Source organism: Ovis canadensis, chromosome X, assembly GCF_042477335.2.
Source record: "Ovis canadensis isolate MfBH-ARS-UI-01 breed Bighorn chromosome X, ARS-UI_OviCan_v2, whole genome shotgun sequence".
In the NCBI taxonomy this organism is placed as follows: Eukaryota; Metazoa; Chordata; class Mammalia; order Artiodactyla; family Bovidae; genus Ovis; species Ovis canadensis.
The window spans coordinates 100,734,599-100,760,518 of NC_091727.1; the positions used below are offsets into that span (position 1 = coordinate 100,734,599).

At 40.0% G+C, this 25,920-nt stretch overlaps 1 protein-coding gene across 2 annotated transcripts in view; it reads right to left on the reverse strand.

The window, feature by feature from the left end:
* Positions 1–25,920, reverse strand: part of SLC9A6 (solute carrier family 9 member A6) — a 51,012-nt gene that overhangs the window by 4,729 nt on the left and 20,363 nt on the right. For both annotated transcript variants that reach the window (XM_070290690.1, XM_070290689.1), the window contains 8 exons: positions 24,408–24,513; positions 24,024–24,112; positions 21,593–21,706; positions 18,647–18,758; positions 17,276–17,429; positions 11,129–11,159; positions 8,826–8,905; positions 3,152–3,257 (listed from right to left, as the gene is read on the reverse strand). In XM_070290690.1, coding sequence (XP_070146791.1) covers positions 3,152–3,257; positions 8,826–8,905; positions 11,129–11,159; positions 17,276–17,429; positions 18,647–18,758; positions 21,593–21,706; positions 24,024–24,112; positions 24,408–24,513 — 792 coding nt within the window. The remainder of the gene's footprint in view (positions 1–3,151; positions 3,258–8,825; positions 8,906–11,128; positions 11,160–17,275; positions 17,430–18,646; positions 18,759–21,592; positions 21,707–24,023; positions 24,113–24,407; positions 24,514–25,920) is intronic.

Genomic DNA, 25,920 nt, shown 5'->3' on the forward strand with positions numbered 1-25,920 from the left:
CGATTTAACCTTTAAAATCTATTCTTTATAACTTTATATTATTGGGTAAACATATACAAGGATATTCACTGAGATTTACCCGGTGGCTCAGACGATAAAGCGTCTGCCTACAACGTGGGAGACCTGGGTTCGATCCCTGGGTTGGGAAGATCTCCTGGAGAAGGAAATGGCAACCCACTCCAGTATTCTTGCCTGGAAAATCCCATGGACGGAAGAACCTGGTAGGCTACAGTCCATGGGGTCACAAAGAGTAGGACACGACTGAACGACATTTACTTTACTTTACTATTCACTGTAAACATTGTTTGTAATAACAAAAACACAAAAGGAGTGAGACTGACTAGATCAACCTTAGTAAAGCTACACTACACAGCCACCAATAGAGAGAAGGTTCTCGTGGACTCTTGCAAAGGTATCCATGCTGTGGATCATTAGGTGAAAAAAAAAGCAAGTAGCAGGACAATACTATTATGATCCTCTTAGGGGAAGCACACCGATTGAAACTGCCCACCCTGGTCAGGCACCATAGTAACCATTTGCATGAGTTGTTTTATGACAGGAGATCCTGATAAGGAACATGGAACTAATAAGCCACCACCAACAGGAAGAGTTCGGGAAAAGTCAAAAGGAGACACCACGTGTCCATCCACTTCCCAGAATCTCTCTCGCTAGCATCCATCTTGGCTGAGCGATGTGTGCACCACCAGGAAAGACTCTGGATTAGAATGACTGGCCAAAGACCACCTAGTAACTAATCCCATCACCATAAAACCTGAGACTGTGAGCCACACGGCAAAGCAGTTCTCCTGGGTTCCTTTACCCTACTGCTCTCCACCCAGGTGCCCTTTCCCAATAAAACCTCTTGCTTTGTCAGCACATGTGTCTCCTTGGACAACTCATTTCTGAGTGTTACACAAGAGCCCAGTTTCGGGCCCTGGAAGGGGTCCGCCTTCCTGCAACAATCCCATTGTAAAAAACAATCACAGACAGTTATATACACACATAGAAGTTTGTATAGATAAAATATACCTGGGACTATCCACAATAAACTCTTAAAAAGATTGTCTCTAGGGGATGTGGTGGGAGAAAGAGAGTGACTTTCATTTTTCACTTTGTACATTCTATACTGTTTGAATATCTGGCTGTAAGTATGCTACTTTTGTAATTTAATAAGGAGTCAGCATAACAAAAAATTAAATTAAAAATGAAGTTTCATAGTTGTTCTGGGTTACACTGCATCTCCTTCATCCCCTAGAAATATGAAATCCTAACTCCTAGTATCTGTGAATGTGACCTTATCTGGAAGTACAGACTTTGCAAGGGATCATGTTAAGATGAGGTCTTTAGTGTGGGCCCTGATCAAGTATGGCTGGAGGGTGTCCTTATAAAAAGGGGAAATTTGGAGACACAGGCCTGCACACACACACACACACACAGAAAATGCCAGGTAAAGATGAAGACAGAGATCATGGTGACGCATCTTCAAGCCAAAGAATGCCAAAGATGGCCTGCAAACCACTAGAAGCTAGAGAGAGGTCTGGAATAGACTCTCTCAGAGCCCTTAGGACCCAACCCTGCTGGCACCTGGACCTCAGACTTCCAGCCTCCAGACTGTGAGACAGTAAATTTCTGCTGTTAAGTTTGGGGTACTCTGTTATGACAGCCCAAGGAAGCAAATAGAACAATGTTGTATTCAGCTATATTCCACAGAACACACAGGCACTGTGGAACTCTTCTGGCTTTTCATGATGGTGAGTGGGTCTCTGGAATCCAAGAGCCAGGCCTCACTGACTTAGCTGACAAAGCTGGCTGACCCCTCAGCAGACAGCCATGTGGGCTAACAGGGTAAAGAGGGAATGGGCACTGTGCTTGCTACGGGAACCTGGGTAAAGTGGGAGGGAAGGACAAGACAACATGGGGTGTTCCCCCCACCCCACCAGCAGTCAGTGTATAGATTCAACATAACATAGTGCTGCAGGGCACTCCTCCCTGACCCAGGTGCCACCCCAGCTAAGTCTCCCCTTCCCTGTCCATTCTCCAGGAGATCTACTCTAAAACACCACAGAGGAGGTCATAAGGAATGTGTATGTGTGTGTGTGGGTGTGCATGCGACACACATCTACACTGTTTTACCACACCCTTGCCTCTCAAGGTGTTACATCAGAATAGTCAAAACTGACAGGTTTTGTTAACATGGGGATTTTATTTGATGTCACAGATTATTTTTGAAGGATTGGGTTAGAAGTAAAGTTTTTAACAAAAAACTTGAAAAACTAAATGCTCATATTTTAAAATAAAAACTGCTTAGCATTTGTCATTTCTCTCTTTGTTGCTAAATCACCAATCTTACATTGGCAGTTAAGGAAAAAATATGGAATCTAGATTATATCTAGGTATGTTCATGCCTCCCGTGAGATATAGAATACAGGTAGATAAACTTGCCCTTATATATGAAATAAAAGACTATCAGTTGCACTTTAGGAGCATCAAAAAATGTTTTAGTAATCCTCTCAACATGACTGTGATGATCCAAATTTATAGATTAAAATATATAAAGTTATTATTGAGCTCAGATCACATGCTGCAAATAATTGATTCTCCAGGCAAGAACACTGGAATGGGTTGCCATTTCCTCCTCCAATGCAGGAAAGTGAAAAGTGAAAGTGAAGTCACTCAGTCGTGTCCGACTCTTAGCGACCCCATGGACTGCAGCCTACCAGGCTCCTCCGCCCATGGGACTTTCCAGGCAAGAGTACTGGAGTGGGTTGCCATTGCCTTCTCCGAAATAACTGAAAACCAGCACAGAAATAGAATTTTTCTTTTTACTAAAATTACTGATAGCAAGATGCTATTCCATATCTGTTTTCAAATGATGTTTCAAACACTGTGAATTATAATAAATTTAGAGATAAATTATATCTATTCCATAAATAATTTATACATAAATTATTATATATATAATAAATTTAGAGATTTCAGTGCAGTTTCTAGCTGAGCAACATATGTTTATATTCCTGCTTGTGGATTTTATATCATAAAAGCAAGCAAAGCAAAACAAAACAAAACAAAAAAAGCAGTCACCCATCCACAGAGCAGATACATTTAAATTTAACTTAATGAAGAACTGAGGTTCTGGATGAAACCAACTTACCTCATAGGCCTGGGGACTGGTCAGGCATCTTGCAATGGGGCCGCAGCAGGCAGGCAGGGTGGTGGTAAGAGGAGGCCCGCTGTGCGTCAACAGAGGCTTCAGATAGCTGTGCTGGTTAAGGAAGAGCTGTGTTTTTTTATCAATTTAAAAAGAACACCCTGCTTGATTACAATCACCGTCACAGTGTACCCACCACTTCAGATAGCAAATGTCCCACTTCATGACCCTGCTATGTCAGTGAGATAGCAACATTTTAAAATTTTGTAATATTATCTCTGTTTTACAAACATGGAAACTCAGGCTCACAGAAGTCAATGATCTGCCTAAAGTCACACAAGTAAATGGAGGACCAATACTCAAACCCAGATCAGTCTGATTCCAGATCCTATGACCTTTTGACCACTACATCATATTGCCTTTGTGATTTTACTAAAGCCAAAATCACACTCGATTTAGCACCAAAGGAGATACAGAAGAAAGAATACTAAAGAGCCTGAAAAGCGATTAAACATTTCAGTAGTAGAATATAGTAATAAAAATGGTTTTCATTATTTACTATGGATTCAGCTGGCCTCTTCAATGAGTTGAAACTTCAGTATGAAAGGAAATGCAATTCTAAAAACATTTTTAAAAATTATGCATCATGAGTTCCTCTGTCACACACTCCCATTTTAGCATTCATCTATTCTCTAAAAATAAAAATAAAAACAGATGCAATAATATATTTGATACTTGAAAGGAAAAAAGAAAGAATCACAAGAAAAAGCAGAGAAAGGGAGAAAGACACATATACATATTCCCTACTTTCTAAAATTACAACCTAAGTTTGTTCTCAATTAAAAATGAAGAAATTTACATAAATTCCCATACACTCTAAGATTAAAGTATTTTGTATAAACACACTTATACAGTTCATAAAACATCTTGCCACACAAAAATCACTGAAAATCTGGAATGATGAACTGTACTACTGCATCAAGTATAGAAACTACCAGATCTTAGTTCAGTGGTACTTAACAGGGTACTTAGTACTGAGGCTAATAAGTCTTGGTGTTTAACTCTACAAGAACAAATTCCCTAAAAACTAAAACTTATCAAATATTGACCAAAAAAATCTGAATGCTCCAGTATCCATTAAACAAACTAAAACATTGCTCATACAAAAAGCTCCAGGCCCAAAAAGCTTCACTGGTTAAAATCTTCCTGGTACTTAAGAAACAACACCAAGCTAACATAAAGTCCTCCACAAAACAGAAAAAGAGAAAAATTCTTCCCTACTTGTTTTATAAAATTAGCACAGTTTTATTATAGAAACTTGATAAGGATATTACAAGAAAAAAAATCACAAGCCAATACTCATGAAAATAGACACAAAATATTAGCAACTAAATCCAGTGTCACACAATGAATAACATATCATGATCAAATGGGATTTGTTCTACCAATCTAAGATTGGCTTAACATTCAAACAATGAATGAAAATCAGCAAGATAAAACACTAAAGGAGAAAAAAATAAACACGTGATCATTTCAACTGATGCAGGAAAAGGGTCTGATAATATTCAATACCTATTTATGATAAGAACTCTCAGCAAACTAGAAAAAAAGGGAGTTTTCTTAAATTGATCAAAGATATCTCAAAAACTTACAGCTAATATCATACTTAATGGTGAAATATTGAAAAATATCCCTGGAGGTCAGGAATAAGACAAGAATGCCCACTATCATCGCTTATATTTACCATTGTATTGGGAGGGTCCAGCCACTATCAGTTCAGTTCACTCGCTCAGTTGGGTCAAACTCTTTGTGACCCCAAGGACTGCAGCATTCCAGGCTTTCTTGTGCATCACCAACTCCCAGAGCTTGCTCAAACTCATGTCCATCGAGTTGGAGATGCCATCCAACCATCTCTTCCCCTGTCACCCCCTTCTTCTGCCTTCAATCTTTCCCAGCATCAGGGTCTATTCCAATGAGTCAGTATTTCACATCAGGTGGTAAAAGTATTGGAGCTTCAGCTTTAACATCAGTCCTTCCAGTGAATATTCAGGACTAATTCCCTTTACCATTGACTAGTTTGATTTCCTTGCAGCCCAAGGGACTCTCAAGAATCTTCTCCAACACCACAGTTCAAAAGCATCAATTCTTCGGCACTCAGCTTTCTTTATGGTCCAACTCTCACATCCATACATGACTACTGGAAAAACCATAGCTTTGACTAGATGGACCTTTGTCGGCAAAGTAATGTCGCTGCTTTTTAATATGCTGTCTAGGTTGGTCATTGCTTTTCTTCCAAGGAGCAAGCGTCTTTTAATTTCATGGCTGCAGTCACCATCTGCAGTGATTTTGGAGCTCAAGAAAATAAAATCTGTCACTGTTTCCACTGTTTCCCCATCTATTTGCTATGAACCGATGGGACCAGATGTCATGATCTTTGCTTTCGGAATGTTAGGTTTTAAGCCAGCTTTTTCACCCTCCTCTTTCCTTTCACTTTCATCAAGAGACTCTTTAGTTCTGCCATAAGAGTGGTGTCATCTACATATCTGAAGTTATTGATATTTCTCCTGGCAATCTTGATCCCAGCTTGTGCTTCATCAAGTCTGGCATTTTGCATGATGTACTCTGCATAGAAGTTAAATAAAACAGCCTTGACATACTCCTTTCCCAATTTGGAACCAGTCTGTTGTTCCATGTCCAGTTCTAACTGTTGCTTCTTGACCTACAAACAGATTTCTCAGGAGGCAGGTAAGGTAGTCTGGTATTCCCATCTCTTGAAGAATTTTCCACAGTTTATTGTGAGCCACACAGTCAAAGGCTTTGGCATAGTCAATAAAGCAGAAATAGATGTTTTTCTGGAACTCTCTTGCTTTTTCCATGATTCAGTGGATGTTGGCAATTTGATCTCTGGTTCCTCTGCCTTTTCTAAAACCAGCTTGAACATCAGGGAGTTCACGGTTCATGTACTGCTGAAGTCTGGCTTGAAGAATTTTGAGCATTTCTTTACTAGCATGTGAGATGAGTGCAATTGTGTGGTAGTTTGAGCATTCTTTGGCATTGCCTTTCTTTGGGATTGGAATGAAAACTGACCTTTTCCAGTCCTGTGGCCACTGCTGAGTTTTCCAAATGTGCTGGCTTATTGAGTGCAGCACTTTCACAGCATCATCTTTCAGGATTTGAAAGAGCTCAACTGGAATTCAATCACCTCCACTAGCTTTGTTCATAGTGATGCTTTCTAAGGCCCACTTGACTTCACATTCCAGGATGTCTGGCTCTAGGTGAGTGATCACACCATCGAGATTATCTGGGTCATGAAGCTCTTTTTTGTGCAGTTCTCCTGTGTATTCTGGCCACCTCTTCTTAATCAATTCTGTTCCTGTTAGGCCCATACCATTTCTGTCCTTTACTGTGTCCATCTTTGCATGAAATGTTCCCTTGGAACATTTTCTTGAAGAGATCTCTAGTCTTTCCTATTTTTATTGTTTTCCTCTATTTCTTTGCATTGATCGCTGAGGAAGGTTTTCTATATATCCTTGCTATTCTTTGGAACTCTGCATTCAAATGGGTATATCTTTCCTTTTCTCCTTTGCCTTTAGCTTCTATTCTTTTCTCAGCTATTTGTAAGGCCTCCTCAGACAACCCTTTTGCCTTTTTTGCATTTCTTTTTCTTGGGGATGGTCTTGATCACTGCCTCCAGTACAAAGTCACGAACCTCCATCCATAGTTCCAGGTACTCTGTCTATCAGATCTAAGCCCTTGAATCTATTTGTCATTTCCACTATATAATCATAAGAGATTTGATTTAAGTCATACCTGAATGGTCTAGTGGTTTTCCTTACTTTCTTCAATTTAAGTGTGAATTTTGCAATAAGGAGTTCATGATCTGAACTCTAGTCCCATCACTTCATGGCAAATAGAGGGGAAAAAGTAGAAGTAGTGACAAATTTTTTTTGGAGGATCCAAAACCACTGCGGATGGTGATTGCACCCATTAAATTAAAAGATGCTTGCTCCTTGGAAGGAAATCTATGACAAACCTAGATAGCATAATAAAAAAGCAAAGACATCAGTCTGTTGACAATGGTCCAAATAGTCAAAGCTATTGTTTTTCCAGTAGTCATGTACAGATGTAAGAGTTGGATCATAAAGAAGGCTGAGCACCAAAGAACTGATGCTTTCAAATTGTGGTGCTGGAGAAGAATCTTGAGAGTCCCTTGGACAGCAAGGAAATCAAACCAGTCAATCCTAAAGGAAATTAGTCCTAAATATTCATTGGAAGGACTGATGCTGAAGCTGAAGCTCCAATACTTCGGCCACCTGATGCGAAGTACTGACTCACTGGAAAAGACCCTGATGCTAGGAAAAGTTGAAGGCAAAAGGAGAAGGGGGCAGCAGTGGATGAGATGGTTAGATAGCAACACTGACTCAATGGACATGAGTTTGAGTAAACTCCAGGAGATAGTGAAGGACAGAGAAGCCTGGCGTTCTGTAGTCCATGGGGTAGCAAAGAGCTGAACACAAGTTAGCAACTGGAAAACAATACCATAGATATGCATTCATTTGTGTTTCCATATATTAGAGTCTTTCCAGAAAGCGAATGTAAAAATCTAGCAAACAGAATATAGTAAGTAGCAGCTTCTAATGATAAGTGTCAAGTGCATTTTTCTTAAACATAGAAGGTTTTGATCAGAAAGTCAAAAGCAAGGAAAAAGGATTTTACATAGTTGTCCCAAATTCACTTCAACAGAACATAAACTAGGTTTTGATTCACTTAAAGTCTCAGCCAGAAAGAACTCCATAGTCCCTTTATCTAGTTCAATTTTCAAATAAGAAATTAATTTTAATAAATAGTGAGTGATATAATTTTTTTAAAGGCATGATTTAGGGACTTCCCTGGTGGGCCAGTGATTAAGACTTCACCTTCCAATGCAAGGGGGTTGGGTTTGCTCTGGTCCAGGAGCTAAGATCCCACATGCCTCTTGGCCAAAAAACCAGAAGCAGAAGCAGTACTGTAATAAATTTAATGAAGACTTCAAAAATAGTTCACATAAAAAGTATCTTTTAAAAAATTTTTTAAAAAGCATGATTTAAACAGGTTATTATGTATAACCTGACTTAAAGTATAGCTATGAAGAAGACTGTTACAATAGGACAAGAAAGAAATCTGGTAAATAATGAAGCACTGGCATTCTGAATGGAGAGGAGAATCTTCCAGTCTTTGGAAAGGTCAGAGAAAAGACATCAGTGACTACTGCAGTATCCAGCATCGCTGAGTTTCTCATTCCCATGTTTCTTCCTAAGCCTGCCTTTCCTCTTTTACCCAGCAAACACACTAACAAACACCAACAAATTCCTCTTGCGGCATTCACTCAATGAGCTAAAAGACAATAAATATTAAAGTTTACTCCATAAATAAACCTATATATCAAAGCAAGTCTATCATAAAGGCTCTTGAGTCCCTGCACATAGCCAACTTTTGCAATAATCAGTCCCTACTGGCTTCATGGGTTTCAGAGGAATTCATCCGTGTGTGTGGGTAACCTTCTCCACTACACTGAAGGGGAAAAGGAAGATCAAAGGTATGTTTTATATTTCAGTTCAGGAAGAGAGTAGTCAAAACAGTTGTTCCATTAAGTTGTAATCATTCATATTCATACTGTTTTTTTCTCAATTAAGGATACTTGTGATCAAAGTTATACCACATCCGGAAGAGCCACGCGCTCTCTGCTTTGGTAGTTCTTCTTTCACTTTCAGGAATACCCTGCAAACAAGACAATAAATAAGTTAATATATACATAAAAACAAAAAACACATTCATTTAAGAGTCATTGCTTTGTAGAATTACAAATATAGCCTAATTTAAGAGCTTGTATATTGCAGCTTAGGCATAAGAAACTGAAGTGTTTTCCTGAACACTTCTATTACTCAGGCTGCTTCCTGATTTATGAGTTGACTGGCATTTAGAAAAATTAATGTGGGATAATCCACCCCCTAAATCTGAAAGCTTTACACCCACAATGTGAACTGCACCTTAAGTGGAAAACATCCCATCAACATTCTGATCTTTGGGAGTTGTCATGGGTCCCAAAACTAACTGGCATTTTCAAAGATGCTACTATGTTGTTAGAACACTAGCAAAATTTAAGTAGGGAAATTCCATGGTAAGCCAGGCTGGGTAGGAGGGAAAACTAACACAGCCAGAAGATCTCTTCAAAAACAGCTCCCCCCAAAACATAAACTGCATCCTCATGTATAACACGGAGCAGTCAGCAGTGGCGCTGTAAAGCCATCTGGTTCATCTCGGCTCTGATGTGAACTAGTTGGGCAAGTCCCTTCCCCTCCCAGCCTGAGTTTTTTCATGAATACAATGTGAACCTTACTCAAAGGCTCTTTCCAGCATGAATGTTCTATTTCCAAGATTTTCGAAGAGTACAGTTTAGATTCTGGGTTTGGTTCCTGTTTTTCCTGATCCTCAAAATAAGTGAATCTTCCTCTCAGTAGGAATCAAAACACACAATACAAAAAGTCTGAGAACAATGCACAGGCTTACAGTGTTTCCTTTCACATCAGGAGGCATTAGTTTGTATAGCTCCACTTTTTGAAGAGCAACAAATCTACAAATTTCACAATCCCCTCACCACATGAACACCTGTAAACCTAACCCCTACATGTTCCATAGTTACTAAAATCTTCCTCTGTGCTTCCCAGTGGACACTTGAAATATTGAGTAAACAATATACTGACCCAAGGTATCCACAGTTTTGAGGGCAAAGTAAAAATGACATTTTTTTTTGGATGTCACAGTTGGTACTCACCTACCTGGCTCTTTCCCTGTCACTCCATTTCCATTTGTCCTCTGTGGTGACAGAGGGGACATAACAGGTAGAGGCATACACAGATGGTGATCAAGCATTGGTCTGGGGAGCTGTCTGATCACTACTCTTATTTCGACATAGGGGTAGAGGCACTGAGGGGCTATTACCCTTTGGAAACGACCCCAGGAACTCAGCATCATGGGAACTCACCCAGCCTGGTTTGTACAATTATTTAAAGCCCATGAAATTATACTTTAAGGTTCTGACCACAAAAGAGGCAGGTGCATCCTAGGTCACATACAAACTCATCACTCGATAGCTAGCAAAATTAGCATTCAGGAAATGAATCTGACAAAAAAAATTTTTTTTAATTACACTCTGAAGACAAGTAGACCAGGGCCTGTTTCAGACAAGAAAGAGAACTGTTGTTTTAAAAGAGATGCTTTCCATTTTCAAAAACCTCATTTCTGTGATTTCCCATCTCATGTCTAGGACAGAGGCACCTACTCAGCTGTGCTCAGAAAGCATTAAAAGGTGGAAGGAAAATACCAGAAAAAGGTGGTCAGTCTAGAGAAAGCACTGAGTTACAATGCACTAGTCTACGAAGTTCTGGTTCAAGGAAACAATAGAGAAAGCGACACATGAGTGTAAGCAAGGAAACATGGGCAGGGCTGAGGCAGAGGGTAGGAAAGCACATTCTCCTGAACAGGCAGGGAAGCCTGGCTGAAGAGCCCAAGGCTTCCAGGCAGTTCTTAAGGGCAGCTGCTGGTCATCCAATTTGAAAGTTGCACAGGAAAAGCAGCTGGAGTGGGGCTTACATCAGAGACAAAACTTCATGCGCAAACCAAAATGGAAAAAGGCTCCCCGTGCCAGAACAGTCACTTGAAAACCCAGGAGTGCTTAAGGGACTGCTCTTGTCTGTGGCCAAAGCCCAGCCTTGCCCACAGATAGGGGAGCTGCCACCCTTGATAACCACACACGGCCTAAAATTCAGTTTTGTCTCTATCAAGCAGTGAGAAAAGCCAGGAATGATATGATGTCAGTTAAAAGCTGATGCAAATAGGACAGGATCTAAATAACAGTGGCATGAAGTCTACAGTAGATTTGTTTTCTTTCCAAGCAACCACACAATCGACAGAAATGCCAGGACAACACAAATGCATATTTACCAAGTGTTCTTGGTCTGAATCAACACCAACCCTAAAAGAAAACACAAAAGGCAAATGAGATCTTGAAGCCAAAAAAAAAAATGCATATTCACATATGAGCACTCTTAGGCAACTACTTTTCTCAACACAGAAGCTATGAAATGACTAATATTTTTGTGCTTCTCAAATGGCTGCTGCTGTAGACTTTTGGTTCCTGCCACTTTCCTTAGCAACAGCTCCTAGGGCAAGCAGGGTCTACTAACCTTCTCTTCCTGCAAGCCAATCCCACTTACCAGTTTCAGAAAAAATAACTTTTTCTTTGGTAACCAAGTCCACAATAAGCAGGAGTCAGGGCAAGCAGTGCTGCCCCAGAGGCCGAATAAGAACTCTAGGGCAGTTCCACAAACAAGGCTGGCCCATTGCAGTTCCGGGAGGAAGCTGCATGTTTTCAGACCTCTCAGCTCTCCTGGCCACATTCTGTTATGATTACTGAAGAGAAGGTCCAATTCCAGGGTGTTTTTCCATAGGCGAATGTATAGCCATTAGCCTTGGTTCTTCATGATTCTTTTTTATCTGCTTTCCATATCTCAGGGAACAGCTTCATTATGAGAAGCTCTCTTTGACTCCTCTATATCCTCAATCTGAGCATTTACCACCTCTGTTCATTCTCCCTCTAAACTGTCTCTCAGATCCTCTCTCCTTTCCATTTCAACTGCTCAAGCTGGGACCTCATTCAGAGTCGCATCATCTGGGGCAACTGGCTGTAAGGGTCCCCCACTGCCAGGCTCTCCCTGAGAGTTAGCCATCTCAAGCAGAGAGCTCACTGGCTTACTACCTTTACAAAAGTCTCTGAGAGCAGCTTGTAACTCAGACGGTCAGGTCTAAAGTCCTTTGTGTGGCATTCAAGACTCTTCAAATTAGCCACCCCTGCCGCTCTGGCCCAGTTTTCCCCTCACCCTCGCCCAAACACCTGCTGGTAGTGACCCGACTGCTCCTTGCCCCAGACCCTGTCCTTTCCTGAGCTTCCATGTCTCTGCTTGGGCTGCTCCCTCTATTTGAGCTGTACTGTCCCTTATTTTGTTCTCCTTTTTTGAGTTCCAAAGGAACCATTCTATGACCCCTTCAGTCAGAATCATTTTTCCTCTGGGCTTTTACAGTACTTTCTAATTCTTTTATTATAATACTTAGTACAGTATAGTTATTTACCTGTCAGTCTCCCCAGACAAGACTGTGAGCTCCTTGAGGGTAAAGGTCATGTCCCAATTCATCTCTGTATCCCCAGAGTCTAGCATAGTACCTGACACACAATAGGTGCTCAAATGTTTATTGATTAAGGCCACTACTACAGAACACAGGAAAAATAGCAGTGTGAGAAGCTGCAGCAGGAGCAGCCTAGTAACACCAAAGGGAGGAAAATGATGCACGACCTTATCTGGAAGGCAAAAGAATCAGGGCCAAATACTTGAAAAACAGATGGTCATAAACAGATTCCGAATTCCAAGAAATGCTCATTTCTTCTTTGTTAAGACGGCCAGAAGCTATTTATTTATTTTATTTTATTTTATTTTTTTTCAGAAGCTATTTAATACCTCCTTCGCCATATTAAACTCTAACCACATCTGTGTATCTCAAGTGACATCTAGTGGTCTTGACAACACAAGTTCAATTCTCAGATGGAAGAGTGTTGGAGGCCAAGTTAACATAATAAACATTTATCAGAGCAGTTACTACCTGCCAGGCACTGTGCTAAGCATAGGGCATAGACATGATTTATACACAGCCCTGCCCTCCAGGAGTTCACAGACTGGTGGGAAAGACAGACATAACTAGAGCGCAATCCCCAAGGGCTCTGCAGTCTGGGAGAGCTGGGTTTCAATCTGACCTCAGCTCCTTTCTAGCTGTTTGAACTTAGTCAAGCAATGCAACTCTGAACCACAGTTCTATCAACTGAGAAATGGGGGTGCTGGCCCCCATGCAGAGTTGCTGCATGGATTAAACAAGAAAATGTGTCTAAAGATTTTAAAACAGTGATACATCATTGTTGTTGTTCAGTCACTCAGTTGTGTCCGACTCTTTCTGACCCTGTGGACTGCAGCACGCCAGACTTCCCTGTCCTTCATCATTAACACTTGCTAAATGGTAGCTCTTATAATAACATCATCATTACAAGGCTGACTGAAAACAGTGCTATAACAGAGGTACTCTACAGTAAGCAGACGGAAGAGTGGTTCTGAGAGAAAAGAAGAGGGTGAAAGGAGGCGGTGTTTGAGCTATGCCGTTTCCTGGGAGTAGAAGAGCATTCCAGGCAGAGCCAACAGTGTGAGCAAAGGCTCAGAGATGGAGAAGTGCAAACTATGTGTGGTACACAACAAGGAGCCAAAGGTGACTGTCACAAACTATGCAAAAGGACAGAGGAAGAGCTGGCTGGCTCTCACTCCCTGAGGAGCCACTGTCCACACAACAGGACAGATGACATCCCATTCTTGCTTTGAAATCCTACAAGACCGCCAACTGGATTTTATTTATTTTCAAACAGAAAAGTTTATTTTTAAGATATTCTTATTTTATTTATTTATTTTTCTTATTTTATTTATACTACATTTTCTTTTTAATGGCTACACTGGGTCTTCGTTGCTGTGTGAGGGTTTTCTCTAGTTGTGGCGAGTGGGGGCTACTCTCAAGTTGCGGTATATGGGCTCCTCATGCAGTGGTTTTTCTTGTTGCGGAGCACAGGCTCTAGGGCACCCAAGCTTAGTAGTTGTGGTGCACAGGCTTAGCTGCTCCAACGCATGTGGAATCTTGTTGGACCAGGGATCGAACCCCTGTCTCCTGCATTGGCAGGCGGATTCTTTACCACTGGACCACCAGGGAAGTTCCAAGTGGATTTTAAAATCCAGACTCCTTACTGTGTCCTACTAGAATCAATAGCCGGAGAAGGCAATGGCACCCCACTCCAGTACTCTTGCCTGGAAAATCCCATGGACGGAGAAGCCTGGAAGGCTGCAGTCCATGGGGTCGCTGAGGGTCAGACACGACTGAGCGACTTCACTTTCACTTTTCACTTTCACGCACTGGAGAAGGAAATGGCAATCCACTCCAGTGTTCTTGCCTGGAGAATCCCAGGGACAGGGGAGCCTGGTTGGCTGCCGTCTATAGGGTTGCACAGAGTCGGATACGACTGAAGCGACTTAGCAGCAGCAGCAGCAGAACCAATAGCAGGGCTTCACCGATCAAGCCAAGTGGGTGCACCTCCTGCTTTTGTGAATAAAGTCTTGTGGGAGCATGGCCATGACGACTGATTCATGTATTGTCTATGGGGCTTTCATGCTGGAGTTGAGTAGTTGAGACAGAGACCATATGGCCTTCAAAGCCTAAAATATTATTCCCTGGCCCCTGACAGGACACATTTGTCAAGCCCTGCCCCTGAAGGATCTTGCCCACCTTGTTTCCTACCTCCCTTTTGGTTACTATATTCCAGCTAGGTCGGCTTTTTCCCTTTTCATTCAACAGGCTGTTTGTTCCTGCCTCAGGACCTTTGTACTTGCTCTCCCCTCTGCCTGGACCACTATTCTTTCTGCTCACTGCTTAACTGGCATTATCTTGTCGTTCAGGTATCCTAAGCTCAAATGTAACCTCAGAGATATCTTTCTTGAGCTCCATCTATAAAATACACTCTATGCCCACCTACTATCATAGCACCTTGTTTGCCATCAGAGCATTTAACATCATCTAAAATAGTCATCTTCATTTACTTACTTGCTAGTTTACTATCTGTCTTCTCCCACTACAGTACAGACTTTATGAGACCAAAGACCTTTTCTATCTTGTTACTACCACTGTACCTCTCCAGATCAGGGTCTCTTAACCTTTGCAGTACCAACATTTTGGCTCAGATTATTCTCTGTTGTGGGGGCTGCTCTGTGTACTTGTGGGATGTTCACCAGTATCCTTGGATTCTACCAACAAGATGCCAGTAGCAGCCTCCTCTCTTTGATTGTGACAATCAGAAATGTCTCCAGGCATTGCCAAATGCCCCTTTGTGGAATTGCCACCAGTTGACAGCCACTAAATTTTACCTTAAAACAGCAATGGGAACATGGTTGGTGCTAAATTAGTATTCATCGAATAAATGAATAAAAGGCACATTTGAAGTATTTTACTAAGAGCTTTACAGACATGAGCTCAGGAATCCTTACAACAACCCTGGAGGAAAGTACTATCACACGTGTTACCGACAGGGAAGCTGAGGCTTAGGAAGGTTAAAGAACTTGCTCAAGATCACAGAATTACTAAACAAAGGGGCAAGAACTCAAAGTCAAGCCTAATCCTGCATATATGTTAAAACTGAAGGACTTTTTAGTATTCTCACAATTATACTCAACAAATTTGGTGGGAGGTAAAACAAATTTAAATTCCAGTCTCTGCAAAGAGGCCAAAAAACCCCCAAACAACATTAATAATAGTTAACCTAAGACTGTAAGATAATGTATACAACTGTATGTCAAACAGGACAGGCAAGATGGGGCCAAAGAGCTTGCAAAGCTGGTGAGGTGGATTCAGCTTTATGTGAGTAGGTAGGTTTGGGGGGAGTTTTTTTCTGGGGGTTGGGGTAAACATGGGTATTTGGTTTAGTACGTGTGAAAGGCAGTTAGGGAAGAGAACTGATTCTACTGAAACACTGAGACTCTACTTAAGAGTGTTATTTTTCCTAAATTATCTTACATTTAGCTTTGGCTTTGTTTTCCTTAGTAGAATAAGGAAGAACCTTCATTTTAAAACTCTTGATGAAAAAAAAAAGGAGCTTAATCCTTCCAAAATGGTCCATCTTCATTTCTTGATGCAGAGGTCTAGGACAAATCAAGTGAGACTAGAGGCTCCTCTGTCCACCATTAATGGTATTTATGAGCTTGAACAACTAGAAACTTTTAAAGCCTCTATTTCCCCACTTGTAAAAAGGAGTGATTGTGATTAAATATATAAAATGCACTTAGCACAATGCCCAGCACATAGAAGGTGTTCAACAAATGCCAGGTCCTCCCTAATAATCAGGGTTACAAGAACATTATTTTGATGCATTTTCAATTATCCACAATAACAGCACAGGAATTGTAAAATAAAAGGATTTGAACAGTAAAGAGAAAGAAACACAATCATAACAACATTCAAAGTCTGATTTAGGGCTGGTTGCTATTTAGAGTATTAAAAGAAAGACGTAAAATGGAAAATGGACTCTATAAGACGTGAAAGAAATACTGTTTTCTCTAATGAACCTTAAAACATTCTGGAAGCCCAGTAGCTCTCAAGATCTATGAAGTTACAGCAAACACAGAAGTAAAACCTACAACAGCTTTAACTATAGACTGCTGTACCCATGGAAACAAATGAAGAAATCCTGAGATACAAGGGAGCTTTTTCCAACTGAATACAGTAGTGTGCATTCAAGACTAAGATCTTACAACCTTGGCCTTGGACTGTCAGGTCAGAAACAGTGCTGATCATGAAGATAAGAAAGAATGACAATATCTAGTTGTTGATTTGGGCTGGGATAAATCGGACTGTCTCATATGCTGCAGATACAAGAAAATTTTTGATCCAGTTTGGAGATACAAATAATAAGCCTTAAATATATGCATATCCATTGACCAAGCAATTCGACCTCTAGGAATGCATCCTAAGGAAATAGCCAAGTGCACAATGGTATATGCATTTCCAAACATTCACACTGTTATTCATAATAGTAAGAGCAAAATTCTCAGTTAGCCATAATAACAAAAACCTAAAAACAACACAAAAGTCCAATGGTAGAGATTTGGTTAATAAATTACAATATAAGCAGCCATTAATATAATGATATTTACTAACATAAATATCTATGCTATATTATATTTAATAATCAGTTTATAAGAGTACCTATAGTGTTGCCTCTTTTTGTTAAAAAAAATACATAGAGTAAGAGGTCTGGAAAGACATCCCTCCAAGTGTTAATGATAGTTTTTATCCTTCCTTTGCATATTTTCCATTTTTTCTGTGCTACATGTTATATACTTATTATAATGAATAAATGAAATATTAGGGACTTATCTAAGCTTAAAATTCTCTCATGGTTAAAAGAAAAATAACCCAAATTACATTTTAATACTAAAATGAGATCCCCAATCAAATACATACCTTATATGCAAACATGATAGCATGGCAGTGGTGCCACCACCAAACACCCACACAGTAAAAAACACAATCAGAAGTGTGGTGCTGAACATCATCTGCCGGGCATAAGTGGCCGTATCTCGAATGGCCAAGGCAAACGCCATCGCACCACGAAGGCCTGCAAGGGAATAGGAGGAGGACAACATGAACTTCATAAATTCAAAGACATAAGGTACATTCTGAGACCTTAGAATAGCATGAACAAATACATATTTCAACATACGTAGGTATATACAACCAAATACAAAAAGAATGAGTAGATGATACTCACAAACATTGGTCATTTAATAATTTTTTAAACTCTATTTTAAAATGTACTTACACTAAAGTTCACTCTTTCAGGTGTACAGTTCCATAAGTTTTGACAAATGTATACAGGTGTGTGACCACGACCACAAACGAGACACAGTGGTTTCATCACCCCTCTCCCAAATTCCTTTGTGCTACCTTCCTTTTGGTCTAACCTCTCATAATCCTACCAAACTCTTGGTAACTACTGATTTTCTCTGCATTGCTGGGTTTTTGTCTTTTTGAGGATGTCGTATAAATGGAACATATAGAATGAAACCATTTGAGCCTGGCTTCTTTCACTCAGCACAATGCCTCTGAGGTCCATATATGTTCTATGTATCACTGGTTTGTTCTTTTTAGCACTGAGGAATATTCCATGGCATGGAGGTGCCATTATTTTGCATACTCCATCACTCACTGGAAGACAGACAATTGGGCTGTTTCCAGTTTTGGCAATTATGAAGACAGCTGCCATAAACATGCACATACAGATTTCTGTGTGAAAATGTGTTCATCTTTACCTTCTCTACTACGCTTAACATACTTCTGAACTGGGAATTTGGAACCAGAACATGAGAAAATTCCCATAGAAAGGAATGGGACACTTTTAAAAAGGATGTTTTTTTGGAGGCTGTGATTTCAATGTTTAAGGGAGTCTAATATATTATCTTTGGAAGGGCTGATGCTAAAGCTAAAACTCCAATACTTTGGCCACCTCATGCGAAGAGTTGACTCACTGGAAAAGACTCTGATGCTGGGAGGGATTGGGGGCAGGAAGAGAAGGGGACGACAGAGGATGAGATGGCTGGATGGCATCACCAACTCGATGGACATGAGTTTGGGTGAACTCCGGGAGTTAGTGATTGTCAGGGAGGCCTGGCGTGCTGCAATTCACGGGGTCGCAAAGAGTCGGACACGACTGAGTGACTGAACTGAACTGAACTGAATATATTACCCGCATATTATTTCCATCTAAAATCAGACTGGTATATGCACTGTAAGTTGTTTCCTAGAGGAGGCAAGAAATAGAGAGTTAAAACTTACCAGCAAACATCATCATGTGTTGAAAATTTGATCCAATCTTACTTCTTCTACCCAAATTAAGTAAGAGGGACAAGGGGTAAATATTGGCAGCTCTTCCCAAGAAAATAGCAATCTAAAATTATTAATAGGTTAAGGATAATTCTTTTTATTGTTAACATTATTTAGACCATGCATTCCTATCACTGGACTTTTGTACTGTTTCTAGGATTTTGCTGTTATGGCTAACGATTGAGGGGGGAGCCACCTGGGTCCCTAAGAACAAGGACAACTCCCTAAGGATGGTTACAAGGCTGTGCGGGTCCCTGGTGATTTTGTGGAGCAGAGCCTGCTACACCAGTCCAGACTTTTACATGAGAGAGAAATACATTTCTATCTTTTTAAACCTCGGTTAACTTTGGTAATTGCCACATGAAACCAAACCTATATCCTACCAAATACAGCCAGAAAGAGAACAAGTATCTCCTGGTAAGAGTCAATTTCCATGGTAGGATTCTGTTTTGAGGAATTTCAACTCCTAACAGACTCGAAAACCTACAGAAAATATTTAGCCTTGGTTCTGGGTAAGTACTGTGGATTCAAGCCACTTGACTGCTTAAAAATTTCTCAAAGACTAGCAGGATATGAAGTTACTGAACTCATGGGAGTCTTCCAGTTAAGGTTCTTCTCTTATGAATAAGGCTTTATCTTTTTCTGCCTGAAGTTCATTCTCAGAAGACTAAGACTCGGTAGAATGGTATTTCAGTAATACTTCAGTTTCTAACACAGATCCTACTTAGAGTTTTAACTAAGAAAATATTTCTGACAATCTCTTTTGATAGAATCTTCATTCTGAGGTGGTTTCTTAAAATACTACTACTTTTGAAAATCACTAATTCAAATATCCCGCTCTCTGACCACAATTTCTCTTTCCATGTTTTACATCCATCCATTGCCGATAATTCTTCCATCTCACTGGGACCTCCAGTCCAAAGACCCCTCTGCTTTTCCATCAGTCAGTCCTCTCCCCTCTTCATTTCCTTTTCTAGCCACATCTTAATAAAACTCTTTCCAGTACTCAGCAATCCCTTTCCCCTCTGTTTTCACTGCACCAACTTGACAAAACTCCAAACTCAGATGGACTCAGCTATCTGTTTTCTCCATGCTTATAGCTAAATAGTCCTGGATAGAGTCATACAACAGGGCAGACTAACTCTGCTGTTAAGATTTATTCCTCAAACTCAAATGGGTCCCTAACACTGCTCAGTGATTCTACTGCATTTCTTTGCTAAATGCACTTTTCCACTCTCTGCAACAACTATTTCTGCAAAACTCCTATCATCGATGGGAGCCAGCCTCCTAGAGGGTTCCCTAGTATTCATATCCTTGTGCAGTCTCAGCTCACACTTTACCAGGGTTTATGTGTGATCAATAGAAAACAGCAGAAGGGAGATGGTACACTGTCTCCAAGATTAGGTCATATACTAACACATATATATGGAATTTAGGAAGATGGCAATGATGACCCTGTATGCAAGACAGGGAAAGAGACACAGATGTGTATAATGGACTTTTGGACTCAGAGGGAGAGGGAGAGGGTGGGATGATTTGGGAGAATGACATTCTAACATGTATACTATCATGTGAATTGAATCGCCAGTCTATGTCTGACGCAGGATGCAGCATGCTTGGGGCTGGTGCATGGGGATGACCCAGAAAGATGTTCAGGGGAGGGAGGTGGGAGGGGGGTTCATGTTTGGGAATGCATGTAAGAATTAAAGATTTTAAAATTTAAAAAATAAAAAACTAAAAATTTAAAAAAAAAACAAACAAGATTAGGTCATAAAAGGCCCTTTGCACTCCATCTTGGTGCTCTCTCATCTCACTCTGTCCCCCTGGGGAAGCTATGTTGTGAGTTGCCCCATGAAGAGGTCCAAGTGGAGAAGAACTGAAGCCTCCAACTAATAGCCATGTCAGTGAGCTTGGGGTGGCTCCTCCATCCCCAGTCAAGTCTTAGAGAGTACAGTCCCAGCCCAGAGCATGATTATAACCTCGTGAGGGATACTGGAGCCTGCCAACTTAACCTACCAGTTAAGTTGCTTCTGGATTCCAGACTCAGAAACTGTGCAAAATAACAGGTTTGTTGTTTTAAGTTGCTAAATTTTAGGGTAATTTGTTACATAATAGATAACTGATAGGCCACCTGCTCCTATCTCACTTTCAGCAGATGATCTCACCTCCTACTTTACAGATAAAAATAGAAGTAATCAGAGAAATGCCACCTTGCAAATGTACATACTTTCATCTCTGCATACTCTATCCTCTCCTGGAACAATGGCGGAACTGTGTTTCCTCCCTCTGGAGGCCCATTCCCCCATGTGCTTTGGATTCCATCTCTTCCTGCCTTCTTGTGAAGTTGGCACTATTGCTTGCTCTTTTTCATGTAATCAGCGTCTCCTTTTCAACTAGGTTTTAAAAACTCACTGAGAGAGAGAAAGAAAAGGGTGGCGGAGAGGGAAAGAGTGGGTAAGCCTCCTTCCATCTTTCATCATCTTTCAACTACTGCCCTGTGGCACAGACTGCAAACTGCTCTCCATCATCCAATCTTTCTTTCTTCCCTTCAGTAACAGAGGACAAACAGTTTTATCTTTTGGAGTTGGCAGAACGGTAGACTTTTTCTTGTCATTTCAATCTATCAGTATTATTTGTGCAATAAACAAAAACGTAAATAGAATAGACTAGATAGAGTTGAAATTCTTATTTACTTTACTCAGAGGAAAATATTATATATATTATTATACATATTATTTACATTAAAAATATATGTATCCTTATCAATTCTTATCAATCTTATCAATCATCCCACCCCCAAGAAAACACGTGCAAATCTCAATTTTTTTTTCTTTTCTTTTTTTTTCAAATCTCAATTTAAAAAGAAGTTTCCAAAACAGAATACATAATAAAGGATACAAATGCTCCTACTACAAATGTTGGGTTAAAGACATGGTTCTGGAAGGTGAACAGTGTCAGTCCCATGTAGGAGAAGATGAAATTCTCTGCCAAGAAATTGAGAAGCTCAAACAACTGAAACGAAATTTCAAAAGGTTAGTCCAGTAAAAATCTACATAATTTAAAAACATGAGTATTACTAAGATATTGAAACAGATACTTCAAATATGTAAAGTTCATGTATATCCTCCAAAACATGTGATTCAGAGGGAAGCAAATGTAGAGATGACATTTCTGGTCCCACAGAAAAAGCCATAAATGTTTCCCCTTCACTTGCCCAATCAACTTCCCTTCTTCAATTCCCATATTCAGTCATTCTCACCCTCATCCTCCAAACCCTGCCAATTTTTCTTTTGGAATGTTCTTGGCTGTCTTGGCCACTGTGTTAGTCTAACTTTCATCACTTCCCATCCATAATGCTGGGGGAGGACCCTAAGTGGTATCCCTGCCACCCTCATCTTCTATACCCCCACTCAATTAATCCCTAAATATGGCAAGGTCCCAGACACTTCCCTTTTTACAGGCTATAAGACCCAGTTCAAATCATTTTATCCTGGCACAGAGTGCTTCATGACAACTCTCACACCAGCTTGCCATGTGATTTCCCTTTTTACATGGGTCTCAGTCCTCACTAAGAGAGTGAGGGCTTACACGTTATAGTCCTGTGCTCTGTTCCCTGCCCTGCTACCTGCCCACCTCCACCTGTTTACATCACTGTGATGAAAAGGCCACAACTAGAAGCATGAAAATTATAAAAGGAAAAATCTCATTTGTAAAGGCAAACAAACAGTAAAGGTAATAAATCAACCATATATAAAGCTAGTAGGAAGGTTAAAAGACAAAGGTAGTAAAATAATCTATATCTGCAATAAGATAAACAAAACAAAATGATGTAAAATATGATGTCAAAAACAGTAAACATGGCAAGTGGGGGGGAAATGCATTTGAACTTAAGAGATCAGCAAATATATGCACCCCAATGTTCACAGCAGCATTATTAACAATAATCAAGATATAGAAGCAACCTGACTGCCTATTAATAAATGAATGGATAAGATGTGGTGTACACACACACACACACACACACACACTGAAATATTACTCAACCATGAAAAGGAATTAAAATTTGCCATTTGCAGCAATATGGATGGACCTAGTGGGTACTACGCTAAGTGAAATAAGTCAGAGAAAGACAAATACTATGTGACCTCACTTATATGTGAATTCTAAAAACAAAGAAAAAAAAACAGAAACAGAGTTATAGATACAGAGAACAGATGGTGCCCAGAGGGGATAGAGTTGGGGGAAGGAAAGAAATAGGTGATGGAGATTAAGAGGTACAAATTTTAAGTTGCCAAATAAATGAGTCATGGGATGAAAGGGGAATATAGTCCACAGTTTGGGGAATATAGTCAATAGTAAGGTATTATCTTTCATTATGGTGATTATTTTGAAATGTATATAAAAACCAAATTGCTATGCTGTATAACAGGAACTAACATAGTGTTACAGGCCTCCCCAGTGGCTCAGCAGTAAAGAATCACCAGCAATGCAGGAGCCACAGGAGATGTGGGTTCAATCTGTGGGTCAAGAAGATCCCCTAGAGGAGGGCATGGCAATACACTCCAGTATTCTTGCCTAGAGAATCCCATGGACAAAGGAGCCTGATGGGTTACAGTCTACAGGGTCAGAAAGAGTCAGACATGATTGAAGTGACTCAGCATACACATACAACACAGTGTCATAGGTCAATTATACTTCAAAAATAAACTAACTCATAGAAAAAAGACATCAGATGTGTGGTTACCAAACACAAGTTGTAGGGAGAGGGGAATTGGATAGAGGAAGTAAAAAGGTACAAACTTTCAGTTATGAGATAAACAAGTACTAGGGATGTAATGCATAATATGATAAATATAATTAACACTGTGATATGTTATATATGAAAGTTGTTAAGAGTAAATCCTAAGAGTTCTCATCACAAGAAAAAATTTTTCCTATTTCTTTAATTTTGTATCTATATGACATGATGTGGTCACTATTTCATGAGGTATATAGATCAAACCATTACTCTGTACACTTTAAACTTAAGACACTGTTGTATGCCAATCATAGCTCAATAAAACTAGAAGGAAAAAAGCTATTAGAGGAAAACAAGCTAACCGACCACTGGAATCACAATAGTAACAGCCCCTGGCTACTCTGCTGATCTATCTCTACCCTAAAAGCTGTCACCCTTCAATCTGCCAGTCTCATCTATTTCTGGAGCCAACAGAAGAGGAACTGAAATGAGCAGACATCACTTTGAACAGAGCAAAGATTATTTTTCAGTAAAAAAAAATTGTTTTGCTGCCAAAAAAAGTTTATTGACAAACTATAAAGTTTCTCTTACCTGTTTAGTTCTATGCTGAGACTCTGTGGACAAGTTATTGTACGTATAATGGGCCTGTGTGATGCCACAAAACAACACTGCAACCACACCTATAAAGACAATGAGTTCCAAGTTCACATCAAAGGCATGTTCCCAACTTTTATACCAAGGATCTTATTCATAGAAGTAAATTAGATATTTAGTGTTAAATTTTTCAGTTGTGACTTACTTTGTTGAGAGGAACCGCTTCCACTGAAAATCTTTTACATTCTAAAATGATAGCATAAATGCCAACCCTAACAAGAGTGCTCAAACACTAGAGGAGTTGGTCCACACATAGAGAAAAAAGTCACTGGCTAAGTCACTCCCTATAGGGTTTACAATTAAAAGGAGAAAGTAACCTACCTGTGAAACCCCATGCTTCAGCTAAGAGGAAGGTACTCCAGGACATCAAGAAGAACAGGCCTGTCTCCAACAGCTGGAACTCTCTTAATTTGGTGAACTTAGTCACGTAAGACTGTCAAGGTTGATAACAAGATCTCATAATACAGAAGTGTTACTAGAAAAAATAATAGTTGAAGCAAGGCAAGCCTGAAAGCAGAAGGATTCTCCAGTCTCTAACACAAAAGTCACAGAATAAGGAGGCACCAAGTGAAGAAATTGTGAACACAAGCATTGTACTAAGGAGTGAGCAGTCCTCCCTTCCATGAGGAAACTCTACAGCTTAGTCTATCCAGTTGTTTTATGGGTATCACATGCTTTGTTAGAAACCATGCAGTAAGGAACAGTGTGTGTGCGTGCTCAGTAACTCAGTCGTGTCTGACTCTTCTGAGACCCATGGACTATAGCCCACCAGGCTCCTCTGTCAATGGAATTTTCCAGGCAAGAATACTGGAGTGGGTTGCCTTCGTAATCCAAGTAAAGAACAAACATGACAGGAAAGGAATGACAGATCAGATACACAACATGCCAACTCTATTCATTTGAGACCCAAAGCAAGACAGCTGCCATAATAACAGCAATTTATACCTAGTAAAAATGTCATTTTCATGAGATTTGATGTTTAATCCTCTCTGTGATGTAGAGTATCCCATGAGGAAACTGAGGCATGTCACTCACTCATACTAGTCTAACAAGTATTTGATAGTTGCCAGTGGAAGGGCCTGTATCAAGCTGTGGCAAATCTCAGCCTGGAGTCTACATTTCCTTCAACAAATGTGTACTACAACACAATGATAAAGTTCTTCAAGGAACTTAGGCTAGGAGAGAGATACTAACTGGCCTGGTCCTTCTTCAGAACTGTTTTCACTGTCCCTTTAGGGCTCAGTATGCCTGAGAAAAAGCCCTAAGACACGCTTCTTCCAGAACAAAAACTGAAGTACAGAAAATGAATATATTCTTGGAAAAGTATTTGTTTTCTATGAAAGTACCTTGAAAGTTCTGGAGCTGGAAGCTCTTTAGAGATCAAATCCTACTCATCTTTCCCGCTCTCCTCACCTGCCACCTTCCTACACTGAGGTCCCATGAAGTGCAGTACCAGCAATTCTTCTATATTAGGAGTTCCAAAAGGCAGAGGCCACAAGAGATCTTGTTTATCTGTGATACACAGGGCATAGCATGTGGTATATAACAAGTAATCAAGAAATTTTTTTGAAGAATTAAAGCTTGATATAAAATAGAAAATTGAAGTTCCAGAAGTTTAGGTATACTTGCACTTAAAGAATCCAATAACAGAAAATTTAGATTCATTTATTAAACTGTCATTTTCTATTATATTTTAACTTATGAATGTGAAACTGCAATGACTAAGAAAAAAAGAAAATTTTTTGAATGAATACAAGAATGACTGGCTCAATGTTTCTAAAAGCAAACTAGTGGTAATGTGTAGGACTTGAGAGTATAAGGTTAAAATCAGTGA